Source organism: Rissa tridactyla, chromosome 4 (assembly GCF_028500815.1).
Source record: "Rissa tridactyla isolate bRisTri1 chromosome 4, bRisTri1.patW.cur.20221130, whole genome shotgun sequence".
Classification (NCBI taxonomy): Eukaryota; Metazoa; Chordata; class Aves; order Charadriiformes; family Laridae; genus Rissa; species Rissa tridactyla.
In genome coordinates, this window is record NC_071469.1 from 39,854,368 (window position 1) to 39,874,651 (window position 20,284).

The 20,284-nt window shown below is 35.8% G+C and overlaps 1 protein-coding gene across 8 annotated transcripts in view; it reads left to right on the top strand.

Moving 5' to 3' along the window:
- Positions 1-20,284, top strand: part of GPHN (gephyrin) — a 299,636-nt gene that overhangs the window by 147,257 nt on the left and 132,095 nt on the right. For all 8 annotated transcript variants that reach the window (XM_054200605.1, XM_054200607.1, XM_054200606.1 and 5 more), the window contains exon 4: positions 11,453-11,545. In XM_054200605.1, coding sequence (XP_054056580.1) covers positions 11,453-11,545 — 93 coding nt within the window. The remainder of the gene's footprint in view (positions 1-11,452; positions 11,546-20,284) is intronic.

The following is a 20,284-nucleotide window of genomic DNA, read 5'->3' on the forward strand; positions in this document are numbered from 1 at the left end:
TTATTTGTCTGTAGTAGTAATTTTTCATGGAGAAAAATAAGTATGTTTGCATACTCCCATGTAGTGACCTGTTTTGTACAACAAACCTTTCTCCAGCAACTCACACGTGATGTTCAGGGTTCACTACAAATACTTTTTTTTATTTTACACTGCGGTAGAAGGATGAATACAGGTAATTGCCATCTAATTTATATTCAGGAAAGAAATTTTATTGTTGGCTTGGTGGGCTTCACCAGAGCAAAAGAACACTTCTCTGAAGCAATCTGAACAGTGCCAGGACAATCATAGGTCGCAACAAGATCATACCTTTGTTAGGTCACGTGGCCTGTACGTGCACTGGCTGGCTGGAAGCATCTTAGATTTAATTTATGCGTTATAATTAGTTGATAAAGAATGAATACAGATGATAGATACAATCTTAAAATCTGTCAGCTGTTAGGGGGATCCACTACAAATACGCAGAGATATCAGTAAGGATGGCTTCTTTGTTGCAAAAGAGGGACACCTTCTAGTAGAATCATAGACTATTTTGGGTTGGAAGGGACCTTTAAAGGTCATCTTTAAACCTCCCCTGCAATGAGCAGGGACATCTTCAACTATACCAGGTTGTTCAAAGCCCCATCCAACCTGACTTTGAATGTTTCCAGGGGTGGCACATCTACCGCCTCTCCAGGCAACCTGTTCCAGTGTTTCACCACCCTCATAGTGAAAAATTTCTTCCCTATATCTGGTCTAAATCTACACTCTTTTAGTTTAAAACCATTACCCTTTGTCCTATTGCAACAGGCCCTGTAAAAAGTTTGTTCTCCAACTTTCTTATAAGCAGGCTTTAGATACTGAAAGATTGCAATAAGGTCTCCCTGAAGCCTTCTCTTTTCCAGAACCTCAACTCTCTCAGCCTTTCCTCATAGGAGAGGTGTTCCATCCCACTGATAATTTCTGTGGCCCTCCTCTGGACCCGCTCCCAACAGGTCTGTGCCTTTCCTGTGCTGAGGGCTCCTTCTTTACATGTGCTACAAAATGGAAATGATTTCACTTCAGGAGGAATCGATTTTTTGAGGACTTTGTTTTTCAGTACCCCAAAATATTAGAGTTATTGGAAACTCATTAGCCTAGTATACATCTAGCAGTTATTCCAGCACTTTATCCACCAGTTTGGTGGCACATAAATTCTCTTTATCCTAGCATGATTATCAGCCTTCCATTTTAAATAGAAGAGTTAACTTAAATTTGGAATACTAATGTGATTCTTCACAGTCTTACTTGTTTGGCAAAATAGTGTTCTTTGTTGCATATTGAAGAGAGCAAGCCTTGATGTAAGTGACTTTGACTCTGTTTGCAGTTCTTTGTAAGGCAGAAGTGATACTTTAGACCAAATCTCTACATATCTGCCTGAAGTTTGCTTTGTTATTTAAACCAGGTTATTCACCTGTTCTTCCACTGGTCATTTGTCCAAAAGTAAAACATTAGCTGTAGCATGTTTTGTAGACAGGTGTCTGTCAGGAATGACAAAATAATCCTGAACTGGGTAGAAAGAGAGAATAACTGAGATTCCATCCAGGCCTGTTTTAGTATATTCTTTAGAATTTGATGAACTAGACTACCCTAAGGAAATTTGTGTGAGGATACAAGTGACTTTGGCTGTTTTCTTTAGGAGTATTCTTTAGAGGACCTAAGTAAGTCTGTTCTTTGCAACACTGCATGTGCTTTTGCTAAAATATACTCATTGTTTTGGCATCTCATTCAGCTGCCTGGCTTAATAAAGCCGTACAGTGATTTTGCGTGGATTAGGCTTGCAAAATGCTGCTTCTCCTTTTATGGTATATTGATTGTAAGTTACCAGAATTGGCACACATATAGAGAAATATTCAGTAAAGACAAACTTGTTATTTTTTGGGTAACTTTACCTTGTTCTGACAGTGGAGGTATTCATATGCTGCTATGTGAGATTTCTTTTGTAGTATCCATAGACATTGTATTTACCTCGTCCCTAGCCCTTCTTCAGTCTGTGGCAATCTCAGGACCCACTGTGTCAAAACATCATTCCATCTCTAGGGTAGTCAGTTCTTGCTGCTCTCCAGACTAATGATAGCCAGTGGTGTGAAAGTATCATCTAGACATACACACTCTATGAGCAAGCGGTATTTTCTGTACAATGTTTTTGTTGCTGCTTTGATCTCAGCTCTTTTAGGTTGTTATACGCAGTTCCTTTGATTCCTTTCTGTACTCTGGTGAGTTCACGAGGTTGCTGTCTCTGGTTGAGTACACTCATGGTCTCACACCTCACTACTCATAGCTTCCTAACAGAGCTGATCAGGATGCACTGAATTGTTCATGACTGAATAGACTTGGAAAACCACTGCATTATAGTGGTTTCTTCTCCCCTTTTGAACTCTTAAATTCTTACTCCCACTTGTGTCTATGAAAGTGGCACATCTGGTGACAGTTTTCTTGGTCAGCTGCTGAAGTATACGGGTCCTTATGGCTGCCATTTTAAGGGCAGAGTACCTGTTCTTCAGTCATCTAAAATTCTTTCTTGCAGTAGTGTCAAAATTTTAGAGTAGCTAGGCAATTAGTCCTCCAGGTCTCGTTTTCAGGTCTTATGCTTTATACTTCATGCTTTATACTTCACACTCTTGATTTCATAAGGACTTTATAATTTCTCTTCACTGGTCCAAGTCTTTTAGTTTGTTTCTTTGCTTGTTGCACTGTGTGGGAATATCCAGAAGTTCAGTTGACTTCACACAACGATTGTTCAGGTGGCTTTCTGGCTCTGTGTGGACTCGAAGAACTTCTCCCTCATGGCCAAAGCAAATTTCATTAGATTTCTGGGCGAACTCCGTATCAGTATTGTATGGTATTTCAACATTTGCCATAAGGCCCCCTGGAATTCTGTCTTTGCTTTGACCCAGCGTTATGTTGGTCTAATAGTATCCAGGGCTTGTTTCAGCCTTCAGTGGAGTGATGCTGCAGTTGTTTGTGGGAGTCCTCAGGCCTTCTCCTGGCTGGTAAAAGGCAAAGGTAACTGTTCAGAGTGAGTCATTGCGGGAATGTACATGCAGACTCAAAGAAGAAAGGTTACTGGTCAGTAACTGGTGTTCTTTGAGAGGTATAGTCTGCATGTACATTAGTCTCCTACCTGCCTTTCCCCTCTTTCTGAATCTCTTTCAGGTTTGATTGTGCATTTAAGAGGAACTGAAGTGGTGGCGGATGCACTCTGCCCTGTATGTCATGCCTCAAGCAGGAAGAGGGGAGGAGGTAGAGCACCCCTCCCGGGACACCCCAGGGCAGGCCACCAGCCCACCCACTCTTAGAGTATATGTATGGACTAAATGTCTCAAAGTACAGCAGCCGTTCGTTGGTAGGTAAATTTTCTTTACTGTATTTTCACAGGTAAAGCAGTAGATTTTATTTTTTAAACAATTCCGTTCATTTACCCTACGGATGATATGCGTGAACAATACACACGTGGGGGAATTTATACCACAAACTGCATTACACTGAGGAGCTCCCTGTGTCTCTAATGGCTTCATCGCTTGTCTTTCCCCTGCCCTACATCCTCACCTTTTTTAGATAATGGAATATTTTCACTCTGTTCAATTTGCCATTTCCTTTGAGAGCTACACCAAAAATTGAAATTACGTAAGTTATAATATTATTTAAAAAGTAAAAGGAAACAATGTCTCACACAATTATAGCTGAATTTATGAAGTGACACGTAATAGTGTATTTACTGTTAGAAAATGAAGCTAGAAACTGAACTGGGTTCTGTAAAAATCAATTATATTTTTACAATTATATTTTTTTAAAAACTTCATAGTTACAGAAAAGCAAACATTTGAGTTTTTAAGCATTTTTTCTCATAGCTGGGTTCCTCATGTGTTTGTGGCTTTTTTTAATCACAGAAGCCTTGTAGTCATTTTTTAATTCACTGCACTTCCTGCCTTTTAAACAGAACAAGTAGATGTATAACCTGGCTTAAAGGGGAGATGTAGTTGTCTCTGCGTGCAAATACATACATGCAAATTTTCAAGTATAGTTTCTAAGAAGTGTAGGTTATGTGAGTTGAGGGCTATTATGGGAATGTGATTCTTACGTGTTTAGCTGGGCTTAGTTACAGACAGCAAAGTTTGGTGAAACTTCTCATCTGTGGTGCACGAGATGCATGTGCTGTAGATGTGGATTCACATAGATAAAATATTGTCAAGAACTCTAGTTTTAGAAAGTTACTGACTTGTGTATAGTATCAAGCTGCCTTTCCACATTCTGAGAAGACAACTCAAAATAAACAGTCTTTTAAACAAACTTAGAGGAACATTAATGTATGCAAAGGGGAAGAAAATGGGGGGAAAAGCCATCTTGTTTTGCACAATTAATCTGAAATTTATGGCTCCAAACCCAAGCATTTATATCTTGTGATAACAGTCTTTGAAGTGCTGCTTTAATTAAAAAAAAATTAAGAGAGAAAATTTCTGTTCATCTATTATTAGTGAGCAATATTGGATTAATTTAGTTGGTTTTATGCTTTTTTTCTTTTCCATTCCAATTGCTATTTTAGCTTGTCTTGCTGTAGGAATAATCAGAGGAGTCTATATTAGACGTCAAGATTCTCACTGGGAAAAGTAATACTGGCAAGGGGGGAGGCATTATGTTTTTCTTTTATTTAATTTTTAGTGGGTTTCAAATAAATTCTTAAGAAAACCATAGAGTTTTTATAATTACTCTAATATTTATTTTAGTAAGTAAACATTATCTTTTAGAGTTCTTTTATGCACAACAGAAATGAGACACATTGAACTTTGGTGCTTTTGCTAGTACATTTTTATTCTGTAAGGATGAGCATGTGTGCATATGCCTGCACACACGTATATATCTGCTAAATTCAGAGTGGACAAGAAAGTTGTTTCAAGAAACAAAGATGTTTGGAAAATACCTAATTCGGAATCTTCTGACAGCTCTAAGTTCCATCCCTTCCTCCAGACATCTGGGGAAAACACTGAGACTAATAAGTCAAGGCAGTTAGGTGGAATTAAGAATCCCTCCTTTGTCTTTCTGAGAGGAAATCCGAACAAGACATTTAAAACTGCACTTTTATTTTGTGGAGTCAATCTTGTATGTGGCCTATACTGTCTTTACCTTTCTCGAGCGTGATAGAATTTTTTTTGCCAGTCTCAGCCCTTAAAAAGCAGACTGCTTCAGTGTTGGCACTCTCTGTCCTGGTGGTTTGACCAGGACATCTCCCTGCTTGACCTTTCCTACTCGTTCACATAGATGAACTGTGTTGAGCATTGCATTTCAGTGCCTACTTTTTTTCCCCCTGTTCTAGGGATAATTATCATGAATGGTAGCTTTTAGAAGATGTGAAGTACTTTTTTAAAAAAGGTTACGTTACAGGCCCCGTAGGTATGTTGAACCTTCAAATATTTGATAGCTGCAATTTATTTCAAATGGAAAATGCCTATAATTAAATTTCCATTTAAAAAGTAAGCCATTTATAGAGTACATTTTTATTACTTTCTTCCTTTAGTTTTGCATTTCAGTAGAATGGTTGCTTTTTTATGACTTCTCTTAATACATTAGCTTAGTATTTACAAAAACAGCAATGCAAAATGACTGTGATGCTGAAAAGAGCAAATATATCTGTAGAATCTTCAAAAGACTAACAACTACGTTCAGTAAAATCTCAAAAGATGAAAAGGTCTATTTAGACACATCGAGATACGTACTCGCATTTCATCCAAGTCTCTTGACTACAGTGATTATACTCTGAACGTAATCCTAACATTTCTCTTACTTTGCCTTTTGTTTGGGGGGGAAGGAAAAAAGGGGTGGAGGTAATAGAAAGCGTCGAGCGTATTTTCATGGTGGTTTACTATTTAATTTTCTCATGTTCTTAAGTCATTTTCAGATTCATTGCTTGCAAAGTTGTTGCTCCACACGTAAGAATATCTTCATGCCTCTACATTTCAGCAAAGCTTTCAAGCAGTAAGAGAAAGATTGTGAGCATAAGAAATAAAGCCTTTACAAGAAATAGGGCAAAAAATATGAAATTAATTCCAAGAATAGATTAACATTTCTAAGGCCTTCCCTCTTTTTCAAACTGAATGTTGAACTCAGCTCTTTATCTTTCCTTCAGTGCCTTTGCTCTATGGGTATTCATGTTCTTGCATGGTCCTCAGTACTTGATTTTCCCTTTTAAATTAACAGACAAGCCATGGTCAGCTGAATAGAGAAGATTCGAACTCCTAAATAATACAACAATGAGGAGCAATTGGGTTACTTTTTACCTTTCCTTTTTCTTTTTTCCTGCTTTATATTTGTGTGCTGTGATGTGAATTTCTGATTCATGCAGTTACGTATGCTCTCTCAGGCCATAATAACAGGGTTAATCTTTAGTGAGCTGGGGTCTGGAGTAGTTCAAGCCACATGACTAAGTAAAGGTTGTTAGGAGATCTTAATGTGCCAGTTCCTGCATTCCTGAAACTCAGTGGTCAAAATGACACACAGTTTTTTTAGCAAATCTGTAACTATGCAGACTTTCTCTTCTTTGATATATTTTTCCATATTCTCATTTGCTATAATTTCTTCATTACGATGATGTTAGATAATCATAAATGAAAATGATCTCAGACACCCTTTTAGCTCTTTTAGCATGAGACCACACAGTGTGAAAGAAAATTAAATTGATATTTAATGTGGCTTTTTATACAACATTTCTTCTTATTTGACTTGGATTGCTAAGGAAAGTTATCATTATAGCTTTAATAACGTATTCTTATATGTTTTTTCCTTGTATTTTGAAACATACTGTCCTAGAGTAAACAAGATTTATTTGCAAATATGGAAGTTATATAATTTTACAAAGCTTCTAGTTTTGAGATCTGTGCTGCAGAACAGACTTCTGCATTTCTGAGCACTATCAGTAGTTTTTCCCAGAAGCCACAACAATCTTTTCAGTCACATAAAGTTGTTTTGAGAACTTCTGAATAATATGCACGTCTGCAAAACAGCTTATACTAACTTCTGTTTCAAAGTCCGAGGTAAATAAATGTATATTGTTTCATAATTAAATTTCATATTTAACATTGATATTAGTTCAGCAATTTGAATTGAATTTTAACATTTTTTAAATGGTCCTTCATATGTGATTAGTGGTGCATATAGGGTGAAATAACTTCAAGTTTGCACTGTGCTAGAAAAATTAAGCGTATGCCAAAATATCAAACACCTTTGTTAACTATAGAACTACTTAACCAGTTTCGACACTGAATATAGAATGGAAGAATTTTGTATAAATTCTTTATGAAAACCTGCCTGTTTATATTCTTTTTAGTATATCCTTATTCTTCCCTAATGAATGTTTTAAATGGTAACAGTGTACATGTACATGTATTCCAATGGTTAACGTGTGTGAAAAGTATGCATATGTACTGAGAAACATTTTTGCAATCCTGTTATGAAGTAAATGATGTATTCATAAGAAGAAAGGTATACATGTTAATCTCAGGAGAATAAGCACCATCCTATTGATTTGAAGGAATGTATTGTAATGATTTCATAAGCATAAACACATGGGACTATAACCCCTCTCTCATAGCAAAGTGATGGCAAAAATAGACAAAAAGACAGACAAGAAATACAATAGGGCTTGTAGCATCATAGGAAAGAAACAGTCCTCAAGACCTCAGCTCCTCCGTGTAGGCATTTAGGCTGATCCACAGTGATCCATTTTTGATACTTCTGCTCCAGTTAAGAGCATTACTCAGTCTCCATATCTATGTGGAAGACCAATATACAGTAGCAATAAGAGGACTGGAGAAGTCTTGCAACCTTTCTCAAGTTTGAATGCCTGGCTAACAGCATGCTTCATAATATTGTGTCAGTGAATGGATGCCTCTGTCACTCTGAAAATGAAATAATTAATTACACATGTAGAATTGCTCTACATTATTTAAGTGAAGCAGCAATCAAGGACAGAAACATAGAGTGCCCATGATTGTAATAAGGCTTTACTGCAAGATACTGCAAAAATTTACTAAGATAAGTAACCCACCAACTTCAGTTATCTCCAAAGATCAGGGAACTCTTCCTTTCATTCCAGAAAGGAATCCCTGTTTGTTTCTCCTGTTCACTTACTTGCAGACATTAGAAGATGGTACATTAATGGGGTTACAAAATACCCCACTTTGCTCTCTATTACCATCGTGCATCCTGTGAGCAGGTAGGAAGTCCCAACAAGTAGTTCCAAGTTGGGAGAGAGAGGGCGCTGATTGAACCAAGAGTCCTTGGAGTAGGAGATGGAAATATGTTGTGTGTTAGACCCAAGGATTTCTTACCTATTTAAATGAGAGAAATGTAAATGTTTTTAAAAGAGAAAATACAAAGAAATAGGTAGAGAGAACAGGGCACCTGATCTAATCCAAAGCTTAAGGAGGCAACAGGGCTGACATCTTATTTCTGTGCATCAGAAAAACATGATTAATATAATTATTCTATGACTTCAGTGAAATCTGAACAGGTTAGAATCACAGTTTTATGCTTTTGAAGTAAAAATGTGTCTAGAGGAACTGACTGTAATGACTTCATTCCTCCTTGTCTACCTTGACACTAGAAAATAACTGATAAAGCCTGTTTTAGGGTATTAATTGTTAAAAATATTAAGCTATTTATTGGTTGAGGGTTTTTTGTCGGTAGTTTTGTTCTGGCTTTTTAAAATTTGGTAGTAATTTTACAGTACTGTATTTTGTATCCATCAGCATAATTCCATTGACTTGAATGGAGTGACAGTGATTTACATAACCTGTCAACCTAGTCTCATCTTGAAAGCTTGTCATCAATGAAACAATAGAAGAGGAGAAAGATGAACAAAAAATATTTAATGACACTTTCGCTGGTTGAAATGCTATATAATAATTTTGTTTGTATAGTGTCAGTAAAGCCAAATATCAGGTCCCTGGCCTAGAGGAATTGTCATTTGAAGACACAACAAATTCAGGTCCATGCAAAACCAGTGGAGAATCCAGCTGGACTCCTGGCAGCAGCAAAGTGAATATGAATAGCTTTTTGTCCTCAATTGATGGTGCTAGTGCTTCTTTTTTTAGATACTTAAAATGTCAATGAGAATATTTTGTGGGATAGAGTTTTGTGGGCTAGAGAGAAAGTAAATAAGCTGAATATCAGTGTCAGGTATTTTGCCGTGGTTTTAAAAGGTTTAAGTGGTACAGTTTACACTTCTAAAATAGAATGCAACGCAAACTTCATGCCTCATAGTCAAAGGTCTTCTTACTGAAATCTTTTGTTTCTTTACTGTAAATAGAACTTGATAGAGAACTATGTCTGCCTAAGTACAGGATGGAATACCAGTAGTAGGCATTTAATTATTTCTCAGTTTATTTGAAGAGTTAGGGTGTCCACTGATTTCTTTAGCTTTTTGTAAGCTGTCACATGACATTTTTTTCCCCGTTAACTGGAGTATTATTGAACTGTAGCAAAATGAGAGCAGGGGAAGGTTTTATTTTCTCTATAAAACCAGTTGGAGTTTGGCAGGGTTTATTTTATCTAAAGATAAATGCTTCATTAAAAAAAAAAAAACAAAACCAACAACAACAAAAAAACCAAACTACAAAATCTCTCCCTCCTGTTTTATACAGCCAAAATTTTCTTGTGATAATAATTTTAAAAATACATACAATATTAAGCTCTAACTTTGTCAAACACCATTTTTACACTGAATTTCTCTCAAGTGTTCTCTGAAATGTGTAGCTGTTCGAAGTCAAGACAAATATGGTTCTAGATGATAGAGAAGATGCCACCTCTTTAAAATAATTTTTCTGACACATATCTATGTTATTGAAACAAACAATTTTAAGACTTAAAATGCCTTTTCCTACTGTAAATCAAATTTTTTCAAAACATAAGTCAAAAGTCAGATTTAATAGTTCATTTATGTATGGGTCTAAGACATACGTGTTCTTTTCTTGAGCTTGTTTGTAATGTTCATCTGACCAGAAACTTCTGTTGATTTACAGCCCACCTAAGTAGAGTGCTGTCCTCCAAACGGGGACAGTGAAAAGATGAATGTGATTTAATAAAGACAAGAGATAATGCAAAAGGGGAAGGGGAAGAAATGTGTAAAGAAAGGAGAAATAAAGACCTTTGGCTTTGCCACTCCTTCAAGTAATCCTCAGATACATTTGCATGATGGGGCTTGCAGGCAGACACAAGTTTATTCTACCTGCAATTTGGAAGAGGCTGTATATGAGCTTTCTCTTAAGTGGAAGTTACATAGCAGTACTAAACCTGCAGAACATACACCTGAGGATTAATTTGAATTGGCAGTACTTTTTACTGTACTGGACAGTTTTATGACCATCAAAATATTTTTAAGCTTTTTTAATCAGTATATTGCTCAGATCTAATTTTATGATAAATAATAAGTTTCTACCCAACAGTTATCAAAACAGTTAATTTGTACCCAATATAATACTCCAGAAACGTAAATGTACGCTAAAGTCTTTCATAGAATGAGATTTCTTTGCTAGGATAAGGATAGCTAAGTAGAGTGATCTGATTTTTGCAGATGGATGCTTTACTGTGTAGCAGGAGTCTACTTCATGTTGAGCTAACGTTGAGCTCCAAGGAGACATTCTGCTGCTGTGCTACCCCACAGTACAGTATGAAGGATAAGTGATGTAATCATATTGAGGCTAAATAAATTTTATGCTTATGTTACGTTTTTATCACCGCTTGAAAACTACTTTAAAATGTCATTTAAAAAATGAACGCAAATCAAATTAAACACTTCTCTAGTATCACGAGTTCTCCAGTATTATAAGTCATTGAATTTATGTGGCAGATTCATTAACCTTTCTTAGTCCAGCCTTGGAATTGGTGTACACGCTCCTATTGAGATGCTGTAGGGAATGTAGAAAAGATGATTATAGATAATCTTTTGTGTTGCTGTGTCAGGTGTGTTATTGCATCTTTAGTAGATAAGCTTACAAATATGTGGTCCTTGCTTTTTTTCAGGCTATTAAAAAGTGGAGCACAGAGATCAAAGTTACTGTAATAAGAATCAACTATCTAATCTGAATTAAATGCACATACTCTATTTACATGTGTCAAAGCATTATATTTATATCTCAAAATCAAACTGGTATAAATGAATAACTGTGAATTCTTGATTTCCATTTCAGGTCAAGAGATGGAGAACAGAATTTCAGTTTCCATTTCCAAAAATATTATGATGGATACTTCAATTATTCTGTCATATGTTGGTTATAAGTAGTGGTTTAAAATCTTTGTATAAAAAGCCATGAGTGATTTTACAATTCCCTGTACTTGTTGTGTGTGTCTCTGTTTTTAAGACAATTCAAGTCTTCAGGAGTTTTCTGAGATAACTGTATCCCACGTATTACTTGTTAAATCTGACAGGATTCATGTTCTCTTGCAGGAGACGCTGATAGATTGGTGTGATGAAAAGGAACTTAATTTGATTTTAACAACTGGAGGAACAGGGTTTGCACCACGAGATGTCACTCCAGAGGTGAGATAGTCCTGGAATAAGAAAAATCTGCCCTTTGATGTAGAAATGTAGGAGTCTGGGGGAAGGGGGTGATATTTTTTTGAAATTTCCTCTGTAACTTTACTTTGCAGTATCTGTGGAGAGGTCAGGTGATACACAAGTTGGAAGCAGAAAAAGCAACGGGGAATATAGCACAAGAGAATTACCCTGACCTTGGGTTCTGACCCAAAACAATTTTCAAACTAAAATGTGGCATAGTATAATGGATTTCCAGTCCCCTTCAAAACAAAATTCTAACGGCTTTTTGGCGTAATTTTCTTTAGCACTGCAGTACAACATTGCTAAGCAAAAACTTGTGTTGCTTTTGTGGTGTCCTGCACAAGGAAAAGTGGGATAAGAGAGATCCTTTAATTCTCCCTTGCAGGCTACTGCGTTGACAACTGCTGTGTTGTAAGTTAGTGAGAGGCAGGTAATAGGGGGAAAAAATTCTGTGCAAAGCTGCTATTGCTTTGCTTGACACCATGTTGTCAAAAAAAGCTAAACAGGCACAGAAGTGAAGGTAGCCTGCACCAGTAAATGTCACACAGGAAATCTGGTTATGTTCCACTTATAAGGAGCTAAGGTAAGGAAAAAAAAAGAAGGAAACCTAACCTAATACCCTCATTGCCAGGTGTTGTAGTATGAAATGACTCTGTGATTGCTGTTGAAGTATTTTGGTGTTTATGGTTACAAATTAGATTAATACGAACTTTTAAAATCACAAACTTTTTTTGGTTTGCTTATGTTCACTAAAGGGCAGAATTAAGATTGAGTGCCTGAAGCGTTTATTTCCATAATTTCACATATTTAGATTTCTCTTAATATAAGTTTTCAATTGCTTAGACTTTCAACTTAGAGTTGATTTGAGTTTGTTATAACATGCCTACGATGCTTTTTACTTACAAATGTGTTCTGTCAACCATGGCTGCAGTTTAACTTTTTTCCATTAGGAATCTACAAATATTTTTTAATTTATTTTTATAATATTTGTGTAACTAAACAAACATGTACAGAAAATGCTCCTGTACGTTACTTCTGTTACTTCTGATGTTTTTAGATTATATACTATAAAGCTTAAGTAACTAAAACCTAAGGGTCTGTGTATCAGAAAATGGGAACAGTATAAGATGACCACAGTGTGCTACCTGGTGAAACTGAATTTGCAGATGATTCACTGTCCTAGAGCAACACAAAAATGAAAAGTGTGTTGGTTGAATTGATCTCTTACTTGCAAATCAACCTAATGGCTTTGAAGGTTGTATTCCCAGCACTGCGTAAAAGGAGGGCTGAATTTCGGCTTCAGTTTTCCTGATTTATTACCTTTGTGCAGGGTCAAGCCTAGATAATAGTGCCAGAGGAAGCATCGCAGCCAGTGCCAAAAATTAGCCACAGATTCTCAAGCAGCATTTGTACAAGAAATAAACAAGTGAGAACTCTGCATATAAATACCTAGTATTTTCCTTAGGTTGCTTGCTCAAGCTAATTAAGACAGATGGTAATGATTTGTTTGATTAGTTTAGATGTTACAGTGAGCCATTTCAAAAATTATCTGAGTTGTTGAAGTATCTCTAGACTATATAATAAAAACACACTGATATAAAAATCATTAATAATTTGTACTGAAGAAAAAAGGCATTGTTTTTAAACATAATAGGTATGCAAGACTTCAGTTGGTTATAACAGAATTAACCGTTCTGACTGTTGAATTATTCCCCTACTTAATAAGAATTTATATAGGACAGTATTTAGTCACTTTACATTCATTTAAGTTGGATTAACTTGCAAGACTAAACTTAAATCACAGTGGAGAGATTGAATCCCAGTTTTTATTACGAAGTGGTAATGATGAGGTTTGTCCTTATGATAGGGTTTGTTAGATCATTCATTCAAACAATTGTTTTTAAGGGAAGAAAATGAACTTGCCAGTATGTGTCATAACAAAAACATGAAGAAGCATAAGCTTTGGCCCCGTATTTTATGTCTTTTGGGTCAATGAGAGAACCAATTCAAAATGGACAATTCATTATGTCAACATGAAATGTGCAATAGCAATCCTTCAGGAAAACTTGCATTAATATAGGAAATGGTTATAATCTCTTCCATGTATGGTGTTCATCCAGCATGCTCTCCTCTCATTACTGAACCAGTAATGAAATGATGTGATCTTGGCATTGCGTTATTGAGATGGCATCTCTAACAGCTGATTTTAAAACTGGTAATAATTGAATCTGATACTGGAAGACATTTCAGCATTTTTCCTGAGAGCAGGGAGAGTAGTCCCTCGGGTCATACTTCAGCTGGAATGAATCAGTCCTGCTTCTCTTTAATGCTCCTATGCTTTTTGATTAGAAAACATGTTTTTCTGCTTTCTTTTCTGAGCATAGATACGTAATTGCTATTGTACTCTACAAGATAAAGCTAGTTCCTGACAGTATTTACAGCCCAAAGAATTGTTAATTGAGTATTTTAATTATTGATTAAATTGAAATGAAGTGCCTAGCATAATGTATCTATTAAAAATAACTTCTTGAAACTTCAGAAATTTATGATTAAGTTAAAAAAAAATTACTCAGTTTCCCCACTCACTTTGCCCTTTGAACACTATATCGGAATCATACCAGGTTATTGCAGTTGTTTCAATGATGTGTAATGAGATTTTTTCTTATAATGGAATAGATGATTTTACGAGTATTCGCAATATCTGATTTTCCTCACTTATCTCTGGTCCCTAAATTTATAGTCTTGGTCTAGTCAGTGGGTGGGAAGAAGCTTTTGAATTAGTTACTATGATTCACATTTTGAGGGGTGAGGGTCAACTGAATTAGGCAGTGTGAATATCCTTCGCCTTTTATCTGTGTGACTACAAGTGATCAAATGCATGTGGGTATTTTAAAAAGAAAATTCACCAAATGGATGGCTGAATTTGAAGGACGCTGTCTTGTAGGTGTTATTAGTGGATGCTGCAGTTCTTCATCTATTATGGCAGTTGATGGTAGTTCGCATTTGGAATGAAGGCAAAGTGTAGGCTTAATTTTGAAGATAGAACCACTTTATTTTTACCATCTTATTTTCTCTATAATTTATGGCGGTAGTGTTTAAATCCATACTGGAAATGCTATACAGTCTGCTTGTTGACTTAAGAAGTGTTTGTTTCTGGACAGATGGCTAAAGTTAAGTTATTTAGGGAACTTTTGTTTTGTATTTCCAAATGCAAACATTTTTTCCTTGGAACTACAATACTTGAGTCGTAGACAGATACAGTTCTCACAGAAAGCTAATGATAATATACATTCTGTTTGTGAAATATAAATTCTATTTTGTGAAAATATTTAAATAATGTGGCAGCATTTTTATCTATCACGAGGTATCCTTTGATACAGAAATGTATTTTCTCTATTGCTGTTGGTCAGTTCAAGGGAGAAAGGAAAAATCTCATGTATACAGGTGCTCTGCGTGGTTTTCTATCTTCTGTCTTCTCTATTTTTACATTTATTCTTTTGCAAAATTGTACATCAAAAAACTTCACCTGTCTGCCCCCAATGGAGTCTTCTAGCTGTTTTCTTATCCTTCATCTCTAGTGTGGCTCACAAGTCTTATTTGCACCCCTGTGAGACTAATTTTTATACTTATAGACTTTATAATATAGACTTAGATAATAGCAATAGAAGTCAACTTACTGTGCCTCAACTGATGCTAGACATCCGTGAGCTGTGACACGATGTGTATTCACAAATAGTTCAGCCACACTGCAGATAATTGTCAGCCCTGCAATTTTAAGATATGACTTCAGATGAAGCATAGAAGAGCTCTTTTCCATCATGTAAAACCAGACAGATGTTTCCTTACAGTCTTCCTCCTTTTCCAATGCTCTGGAAAAATTATGAATTCTCCTTTTGGTTCTTGCTGATTATATTCTTCGCTATTTATTGACTGTTTTAAAATGTATTTAGACACGTACTTGTTTTCATTTAATCTGACTATATATGCATATTTGTTTATTCTTTCATCAAAGTTCTCTAGTCCATGAAAAGAAATTCACTCAGACATTTCAAATAACAACTTCCATTTAATAGGCAATAATTTAAAGTAGAAATAATATGTAAGTTTTTTCATCCTCCCTGGTTCAAATTGTGCCTTTGGAGAGCAGCAGGATTTCTTGTATTATTTGTTGTGGAGTACTTCTTCTTCAGCAGTATTCAGCTCTTCTTAGTGCCATACCAAGAACATCTTAGTGTTGTCACTGCGCCAAAAGAAACTCATTTTCTTTTTACAAACTGTCACTTCAGGATGGCTCCACAGAGAGGAGGAATGAAGTCTACATCTCACATGGGACATTAGTCATTTTGTGGTAGGAATACTATGAAATCGTACAACCTTTAATTACCCAGGCTGTTGCTTCAGTTTTTCACCCTTCGATATTCAACGTACCCTCTGATTCAATAACCTTTTTCAGCTTTTTTTTAGTCTATTTTAAGACTGTAGTTTTCCATATCTCTTAATGGAGGTCTTGCTACCTGTTAAGTTTGATTTCTATGTAGAACTATTGTAAGATGAAGTGTGCTGTGTAAGTATGATGTCTGATCTCGTAACTTACCATCAGACCTTTTGAGAATTATTGTTCTCCATATTTCTTAGAAAATTACATTTCCAACCTAGCTTGCTCCTAAAGGGTCTGAATTATGAAACGTTGCCAGGTGCATCCAGGCAACAAATATGCTTAAAAGGAATAGACTGCTCTGTGGCAGATTCCTTCCAAATTCTGTGCCACCTGTTAAAAGTTTATCAGCAACACTATAAGGTACCATTCCCTTTTTCTTAGTCCTTTAGACAGTTCCTAGCTTATATGATTAGGTGTTTATCCAGTCTGCTTTAATTTTTCAATAAAATTTATTATTTGAAATGCAGTATTTGGTGTTATAAAAATCCAAATATATTTGTGTGCCTTATTAATTTAATTAAAAATTCTATAACTAGATTCTAAATCTTGTATTTGGAAGGCATGGTATTATAGCAGAATTGATATATTTAGTTCCAGAACATTTTTCACTGAACAGCTATTACCAGTTTCTTTGAGAAGCAGCAGTATGCAGGTTATTTGCGCTACACAGTACACCATCAGGTTACAGAAGTACCTGTGTCTTGGGAAATTCCAACTGATTTAGCTGACTTATGAAGTGCTAAAAAGTGCGCTTTCTCCTCTCTTGTTTGAGTTTCTCAGGAAAACTTGGTAACATGCCAGCGTCACTGAAGAGCTTGGTTGTGCTGTCATCAACTGCAGTCGCTGCATGGAAACACCTGCAAGCTGTCAGGATAGCTGTAGTGAGAAACGTGAGAGGGAAGGAAGCCAGATCCCATTTCAGCTCCATTTACTCAAATATCAGAGGGTACACAAAAAAATAAAAGATGCCCCTAATCGCACCCCAAGCCCTCAACAAAAAAAAAACCAAAACCAAAACCCCACAACCTAACCCCAAAAAACCCCAATGGAATGAGGAAATATATACAGAGAGAGCATCCTGAAGAATGATAATTTTGATAAATAAAAAGAGCTTGGTAAGTTCTTGATATTCTGCAACATAAAGAGCAGTTTGGAATGTGTTTCCTTTTCTGTGTATCCAGCTGAGATAACTGGATTGAAAGAATGTCTCTCAACTTGTTTCTCTCTAGATTTCCCAACATAGACAAATATGAAGATCGTGGGGGGAAAAAAAGGAATAGGACTGCAGAGGATACTTTTGTCTCTGTGTATGGGATTGATGTATCTGAAATGGAAAGCTGCATATTTTTCTGACATTCCCTTTTTAAAAAGTTTCAAATGTCACAACGTATATAGGAAAAGGTCAAAAAAAAATGATGTCCAGGAGAGATGCTTTCTGTGAGAGTTATACAACTCAGTCTGTTTCATTTATCATAAAGAACACCGGGAAATAATTTGTTTTTAACCTGTACATTCTTTGGGAAATAATAATATTAGGTATATAATATATTACTATTATTAAAATACTGAATTTTCTTTGCGAAATAATAATGTAACATACCGGTGGCTTGCTTAGTCTACTAAAGAAAACTGTGACAATAGCTGATGATAGGAAGCTCCAGCTAGAAAAATCTAAGGAAATCATCATAATGGAAGGTTTTTATGTGTTTGGGTTGATTTGTTCATTTAACAATGAGAGATTAATCACACAAAGAAATTACCTAAAGAAAAGCTGTATTCTTCATTTTAATCCTGTCAAATCAGAAGTGATTGATTGTCTTATAAAACTCAAGTTATCTTGTACTCCTTACAGAAGTCATGTATGATGTTTAATGAGTTATCCTCTGTGGAAGGCAAAACTAGATTCTAGCCTTCTAGACTCTAAATGAGAAGATAGTTTGAATCAAATGGATCCTGAAATTAATAACTAAGCAATTTTGTTTCCTGCATCCAAAAGGATTACATGAATTGCTTCTCTGCCTCTTTTTTGAAAATGCAAAACTCTGATAATATTGGCTGAGGATGCTGGGATAAATATCTTTTAAATTATTTAACTAATGTATTAACCTTCTGTGTAAAGTTGTCTGATCACCATTATCCGAAAAATAATACTAATAGAATTCCTGTTTAGCAGTTGGGTATTTTTGCCCATTTGAGGACCAGCTTTTATTTGCTTTATTTTAGCTTTCCTTAATACTCTCAAATAGCACGTAGAAGTTCTGTTTTCAGTCTTTCAAACATGTATGAAATATTTGCTATTATTTCTGTTGAAAAGAAGAAAACAATAGTAAAACAGCAGTAAGGGATTTGAATGTTTCATAGAATGAGAAGCAAAGCCACAGTAATGAGACAGGAAATCTCACTTTTTTTTATCTTAAATTTTGCAATTACTTTTTTTATTCCAAGGTAGTTTAAGAATGGAAGTTGGAAGAAGACTCAGCATATCCTGTGGGTGGACAAATGTTTCATATCACAATAATCCCAAATACTTCAAAAATAACCCCATAAGATCAATATGATTATAATTTACTTTTTATCAGGGTGAAAAGAAGGGTTCTCCTCCTCTAGGCATTACTGATGTCTTTAGCCATGTTTTTCACTGTAGGGACCGCAGCTCATATGGTCATGTCTGTTTGAATTAGCTGGCTTGGCTCCTATTTGCAGTGTAGCTGCAACGGTAGGTAGATCTTGCAGTCCTTTCTGTGACTGGGGGAGAAAATATGCCTGCCATCAGACTTCCGCGTAATGAAATTTTCAGTTTGGAACTTTGGGAATTTTTTCCCTTTTAGGCACTTCTACAAATAGTTTCCATTAAAACATATCTTCACAGCAGATAATAGGGAACGGAACAAAATTAAACATCAGGTTAAGGCAAAATAATCTTGAAAACATTGTCAGGCCTGTAGTTATGCAGTTCTTGCCCTTAATGTGTCATTTTTTTCTGGTCATGGTCTATTACAAAGAGTTTAATAAAAGCTTAATACAGAGAAAATTAACCAAAAAAAAGTATAGACACTTTAGGAAGACTTCCCTTGAAGGCAGCTTAAAGAAATGATAACTAGAGGGCAAATACTAGTTTGGAGTTAAGATGTTTCAAAAATTGAGTTAGTCCTTTTGACATAAGCGCACCAGAATAGCAATATGACTCACTATTAAAACAGTTGATCATTAAAACTAATACTTATTAAAGAGTAGAGAATTTCTCATTTGCACCTTTCCTGCTGTGTAGGAGCTCTTCCTGCCACTAAGTGGAAAGAAACTATAAGTCTTGGAAAGCAGCTGGCTTCAGCAGTTATTCTTAGGATTGTAACTGGTCCTTCCCCTGCTTCTCCGAATTGCTACCACGTGGAGCAGTAAAGCTTTAGCAAAATGTTAACTCAGCATAAGTACCAGAAAAGAAAACCAAAATTACTATTGTCATATTGTCAAACTCAGGCATGAAAGTCTCATCCATTACGGACAAGAAAATAATTACTTTTGAACCTTAAATCATTCATAGATATGGTCTAAATTCTTGTCATTTCATGCATATATTCTTTTTCTCTATTATTTTGTAATGAGAATACCCAAATTAATAGTGAGGTGCATAATCCACTGTTGATTATTTATTAGTGACATTTAAACTTTCACTAGATTTTAAAAGTCCATCTTTTCTTCCGCAAATAAACATTTTCTTATGGTTCGCTGAGATCAGTTTGTCATAGTTCATTTTCATGAGCTTTGAAAGATCTCCCTTTGGAGAGATGGTGCTAGCAATTTTGTTCTTGATGTGGTGCAACTAACTGTAGTTGCTGCTGGCCACATAATCACAGGATTTGGTAAAACTGCCAATGAATGCTCTAAGTACCTCGTACTCTATAGTATTAGTATCTACTCTGGTTCAGTCAGTGTATGCTATTCCTGGATGGTTTATGCCATTACTAATCATATGATAGAAATCACTTGGTCTTCTCTGCCTAAATTTCTTGTCATTCTGTTCTAAGCCCACATAGTAGCGTTTGATACAGGAAAGTTTGGCTATAGAAGAAATTCCTGTTCCATGACCCCAGTTTCTAAATTTGAAGTTATATTAGCCTCTGTTATTCCTGTGCCTTGCTCAGCTGGAAGGAGGATGAGTGGCTGATACCCAGAGGGTCAGCATAAATAATGTTCCCTCAGCTTAGCCTATTACTACTGTGTTCCTTAAAAGCTTTGTTGCATTATGAGTACATGGAAAATTCATATGGGTTCTGTTTCTGTGACCT